This window comes from Mandrillus leucophaeus, unplaced genomic scaffold (assembly GCF_000951045.1).
Source record: "Mandrillus leucophaeus isolate KB7577 unplaced genomic scaffold, Mleu.le_1.0 Scaffold308, whole genome shotgun sequence".
NCBI lineage: Eukaryota > Metazoa > Chordata > Mammalia > Primates > Cercopithecidae > Mandrillus > Mandrillus leucophaeus.
The window spans coordinates 89,230-94,873 of NW_012103232.1; the positions used below are offsets into that span (position 1 = coordinate 89,230).

Below are 5,644 nucleotides of genomic sequence, written 5' to 3' on the forward strand. Positions count from 1 at the left end.
TTCAAACAAAATTCACAGCTGGAGAGAATGAGCGTGCTCTGTGACAGATGCAGGATCCCAGGGACATCTCCAGGCAAGGGGTAAAGGTGAAATATCAGGCGGAGAATCAGTATTTCTGGATCAGAAATGAAGAAGAACAAGGTGGGGGACTCTGGCTTGACCATGGTTGATGTAAAAACTACCCAGAAATCAGGGCTCACGCCTGTAATCCCAGCACTTTGGGAGGCCGAGGCAGGCGGATCACGGGGTCAGGAGATCGAGACCATCCTGGCTAACACGGTGAAACCCCGTTTCCACTAAAAATACAAAAAAAAGTTATCTGGGCATGGTGACAGGTGCCTGTAGTACCAGCTACTTGGGAGGCTGAGGCAGGAAAACAGTGTGAACCTGGGAGGCGGAGCTTGCAGTGAGCCAAGGTCGGGTCACTGCAATCCAGCCTGGGTGACAAAGCAAGACTCCATCTCAAAAACAAAACAAAAATATCCAGAAATCATAAGCAACCCTGAATTCACCATGAGCAAGAGTGTGCTGTGTTGGCTCACAAAGATGAAAGCTGCTTCAGGACACATTAATAGAGGCTGGGCACAGAGAAGGGGAGGTGATATTCCAGCTTGGCTCTTGCTATTAGAACCTCCCTGAGCATGTGCCCAGCTCTGGGTGTCACAATAACAACCTGGAGAGTACCCAGAGGCAGGACCAGGATGGGGAGGGTCTGGGCACCTCACGGGAACTGCTGCTGCCCAGAGCTCGGGGTACTGTCACCCACAGGCTGGGAGGCCTTAAGAAAGTGACTCAACCTCACTGAGCCTCAGTCTTCTCCTCTGAAATGCGGATCACAGGACTTCCTACCAGGCAGGGGATATATGAAGACTAAAAGAAATGACTCACACAAAGATGTAGCCCAGGACCTGGGGGACACTAAGCACATGCTGAGCCTTCAACCACCTGGGAAGGGGAAAGGGAAACACAGGTGGCCACCTGGGGCTGGTGGAGGAATGAGGGGCCTACTGGGAGGATCCTGGGCAAACTCACCTCTGGGCATCTGCCCTGAACTTGGGCTGGCGTCACAAGGAAGTTGGTCACCAAGAAGAACACGTTTTCTCCCTAGGAGGCAAATCTCAAGGTTGGCCTGGATGGGCTCGCATTGACCAGAAAGGCCGGAAGCCGGCAGCCTGGTTTATGAGGGAAGGGATGTTGGCCCCGTCCAGTCATTAACCCTGTCCCCCCATAAGGCAGATTGAAGCAGAGATGGGAAGCCGGCAGGGGTTCTGGCCATTTTTGAGACCGGGAAGCCTCATGCCCATGTCCATCTCTTGAGACAAGTTTCTTTCTCATTTGCTCAACCAAAATTTATTTGTGTGTGTGCGTGTGTCTGTGTGCATTTAGAGACAGGGTTGCACTTAGTCACCCAGGCTGGAGTGCAGTGTTATCATCAGTGCTCACTGCAAACTCTAACTCCTGGGCTCAGGAGATCCTCCTGCCTCAGCCTCCCAAGTAGATGGGACTACAGGCTCCAGCTACCATGCCTGGCTTCAACCAGAATATTCCAACAGCCTGCTGCTTCTAGTACTGAAGATCCAGGGGAGAGCTGGGCCCGGCACCTGCCCAGGATGGAGAAGAGGTGAGTCTCCCATCCCACACACAGCAGCACTGTGGCCAGGGGAAAAGAGGGAAAGCTCTGCCTGTGGTCAATGGGTGGCCTAGGACATTGGAAAGAAAGGCTGACCCTCCAGTGCTGCTCGTGAGAGCACTGTGAATTTGAGGAATGTATGCACAGGAAGGGAAGGCGAGGGCTGAGCAGAGGGTGGTGGGAGTGGCAGCCATTAGGATTGGGAGAAATGTGTGGACACCGTCATAGGCAGGGTTGGGGGAATTCCTGAGGGTAGAAGCAGGGGCTGCAGGCTCTGAGGATGCCTGGTGTGAAAGTTCAGCCTGGCTGCTGCGGGGTGTGCACCGAGCAGTAGGGAGGAGGCGAGAGGGGCATCTAAGGGCCCTCTAGGAGGCCATAGTCTCATGCAGGCATGGCAAGGGTAGTGGTGAAAAATCTTAGAAGGGACAGGAAGGGGTCGAGGTTGAGTCACGGATCTGGCTGAGGCACTAGTGGATGTCACAGCCATCGTGACTAGTGGATGTCACAGAGGCCATGCCAGGAGAGGGAAATAATTCATCTTTGGACATGTGGGTGTGCACCTGGAAGACAGTTGTGCTCTGGGCAGGTGTTCACTGGGGCTACACACACCCTGGGCATCAGAAGAGCAGAAGTGGAAGTTGAGGCTGGGGATGAGCTGGGTGGAAGGAGGAGGGAAACACAGCCGAGCAGAGGGGAGGAGCAGCACCTGACCACAGTGCCCCAGGTCAGGGAGCAGGGCTACAGGAAGTTCCATGCCCCAGCACCCCACACCACTCTCAAGCTCAAGCCATTAGTCCCGGACACCCCCTTCTTTTGTTGGCAGTCTTTGGAAATGCAGTTTCTCTGGTCTGGCTTCTTTTTTGGGACAGGGGACAGAGTCTCTCTTTGTCTCCCCGGCTGGGGTGCTGTGGAGCCGTCTCGGCTCACTGCAAGCTCCGCCTCCCAGGTTCACACCATTCTCCTGCCTCAGCCTCCCCGAGTAGCTAGGACTACAAGCGCCCACCACCATGCCCAGCAGATTTTTTGTATTTTTAGTACAGACAGGGTTTCACCGTGTTAGCCAGGATAGTCTCTATCTTCTGACCTCGTGATCAACCCGCCTCAGCCTCCCAAAGTACCGGCATTACAGGAGTGAGCCACCGCGCCCAGCCCTGGCCTGGCTTCTTGACCAGCCCCTTTTTCCACCCTGAAACCTCCTACACATCCCTGAAAGCCCTGTCCAGGAGCCACTCCTCTGTGAAGGCCTTCCTGAGAACCCCCAGCTGTCTCCGGCATCACATGCTTCTCTCTGCATGGCTGCATGGCAGGTGTCCAAGCTGTCAGTGGGCAAAGGACTTGTGCCCCCATCAGCAGCACCAGGGCCCCCACCTGAGGTGGCTTCACGAAGTCGGCCACATCCCACAGCCGGTTTCCAAGTTCCTCGATCTGAGTCACGGAAACCCCTTTGAGTTTGGTGATGACAGAAATCTGGGGGTCAAGATCCCGGTCCTGGTAGCCTTTTTTGGCGAGGAGAGCCCACCTGGGGAAGAGAAGTTAGGCAGTGTGGTGTGTCCCCAGGGTGTAGTGACAGGGGTGGAGCTGGGCCCTACATGCTCAGTTCTCTCCCCACACCCTACAGGCTCCCAGCCCAACATCGAGGGCCCCACCTCCTCTCTGGCCCCACTTCCCACTCCAGACCCCCTGAACGAGACAGAAGCTCCAGCCATGCGTCAGAGAGCCAGTGCCCTCGGACAATCACCTTCCCCAGCCAGCACCCACCCCCAGCCTCACTAGACCCAGCTCCCAGCTTCTAGACTCCCCTGACCCGAGATATAGCTGGTGGTCTCTCTGGGGCTACTGCTCCAGCTCTCACAGATGTTGTTAAGGACGATGTCCTGCGCTCCCTGGGTGGGGCCATGGGGAGGGACTGGGAAGGAGGCAGGTGGGCACACAGGACAAACACACAGCTTGCTCTTGCTCTCCTGTCTTGTATTGCCTACCTCCCCCCAGCCCCCGAACCAATCTGCCCCCTTCCCCTCCAGCCCCTAAACAGCTCATCCCTCTCAACTTCAACCCAGCAGGACCAAACCCCACCCCCCACCTCTTCCCCTGCCCCTCCAGCCTGGCCAAAAGCTCTTCTCTCTTACCCTACCACATAGACCACGATCCCAAGCTGCAGCAGCCTCTGCAGGGCGCCCACCCGCCAGTTCCTGGTCATCACATACTTCTCTGTCTTATAATCCAGAAGCCCCCAGCCTGTCGTAGCCCCTGGGGAGCCCATGCTGCCAGCTCCTGCTAGCTGCGGGCACATGAGTCAGCATGGTAGCTGCAGTCACAGCTGAACAGGAGGCAAAGCAGGGCCCGAGCCAGGCCAGGCCAGCGACTGTTAAAGGGACACTTCCACTAAAGCAGGATCCAGCTTCCGACACCCAGCCCTCAGCACCTAACCCCAGCTGTCCTGCACCTCCCACCCTCCCTACATTCCCTTTGCTGGGCCCTGGTGGCACACAGAATACAGCAGCAGCTCTGTCCCTGCCCTCTGGCCTCACTTCCTGGGGTGGGAGTGGAGGTGGTGGGAGGGTGGGGAGAGACAGCTGTTATCAGTGCTGTGAGAGGACGGCCTGAGCGCAGCAGCAGCAGGGCGGGGAGGGTGTTGAGGAAAGCTTCAGCAAGAAGTGACCTCTAAGCTGACCCTTGCAGATTTCTGAAGTTCGACAAGCAGAAAAAGATGGGGATGGAGGTTCCTGGTGCAGGGAGCAGCGTATGCAAAGGTCAGAGCATGCAAGAGAACTAACAGGCCCAGAGTGAGAGGGTGACCTGGCTCTGCGAAGTTCCCCAGGCCCTCCTGAAAAGCTGTCCCCTGCCACCTTCACCAGTGCAGTGAGGAAAACACAAGTCCTGGAGTCAGGCGTGTTTCCCAGTCCATGAAAGGGGGGCGATGCTGGAACCCCCTAGGGAGGCAGGGAGGATAAATGCCCACAAGGGGCCCAACCCAGTGCATGGCCCGTGGCGCGTGCAGTTTACCCTCTCAGGCGAGGAGCCTCAGCTCAGGCTAGCCACGGTTTCCACGGCAACCAACAACACCGGGTTGCCAGGGCGACCGCCGCTGGGGAGCTCGTCGCTAATTGGCGTGGCCGACGCCAGTCGATGGACGCCACATTCGATTGGTCAGCGCAGCCGCAGACTCCGCCCACATCCCCGGGCCGCGCTCTAGGTGAGGCGCCAAGCGGTCTTCGCCTGAGGGTCTGAGGCTGCGAAAGGGGCTTAACCTGAGAAAGGGGCTTAACCATGAATGGTTCCTGCGAGAGGTCTGGGGAGGATGAAGAGCAAGAGGAAGAGGCGACGGCGGCCTGTGGACGTCTTGCAGGGGTCCCCCAGGCCAAGCAGGGTCCCGAGACCGATTCGGACTCCGACCTGGAGACGCAAGGTGCTCAGGGCAGGGGCCAGGCCCGTCTCCTCCCCTTGGAGGCTTCTCCCACAGGGGTTGTGGGAGGTGGGTTGGGGCCGAGGAGGCAGGAGACCCCTGTTCAGCAGGGCGCGTAGCCCTCTGCGGGGCGTCTGCAGCCCCTCGCCCTCCCCTCGGCGCTCCTGGCGGCATCAGTAACTTTACCATGAGAAGGCGCTTCCAGAAGGAGGTTAAAATGCAAAATCCCGCCAGACAGTGCACCAAGGGCTCTCCCGGCCTGAAGTGCAATCAGAGCTGGGTTTTCCCAATCCATAGGTAAAACTAAGCTAATGGATGTATAGAATTTAGAACTACTTCTGTTTTCTCCCCGGGAAGATATTCACAAAACACTTGTGGTCTGCAATCGGGTTAAAAGACACAGCGTGCAATTTGGCATCAGACAGGCAGAGGCCTGACTCTGGCAGGATTGGCTACCACTAGCTGTGGTACTTTATTTATGAATTCATTTATTAGAGCCAGTGTCTTGCTCTGTCACCCAGATTTCAGTGCAGTGGCAGGATCCATAGCTCACTGCAGCTTTGAACTCTGCGCTCCAGTGAGCCTCCTACCTCAGCCTCCTGAGTCGCTGA

At 57.0% G+C, this 5,644-nt stretch overlaps 1 protein-coding gene across 1 annotated transcript in view; it reads right to left on the reverse strand.

Moving 5' to 3' along the window:
* The window catches only part of P2RX6 (purinergic receptor P2X, ligand gated ion channel, 6), a 26,213-nt gene extending 22,111 nt beyond the window's left edge, over nucleotides 1–4,102 (reverse strand). Inside the window, exons 1-4 of the mRNA XM_011987357.1 lie at nucleotides 3,757–4,102; nucleotides 2,999–3,149; nucleotides 1,033–1,104; nucleotides 927–945 (exon numbers count right to left, since the gene is read on the reverse strand). Coding sequence (XP_011842747.1) covers nucleotides 927–945; nucleotides 1,033–1,104; nucleotides 2,999–3,149; nucleotides 3,757–3,920 — 406 coding nt within the window. The 5' untranslated portion in view covers nucleotides 3,921–4,102. The remainder of the gene's footprint in view (nucleotides 1–926; nucleotides 946–1,032; nucleotides 1,105–2,998; nucleotides 3,150–3,756) is intronic.
* Between the last annotated feature and the right edge of the window lie 1,542 nt (nucleotides 4,103–5,644).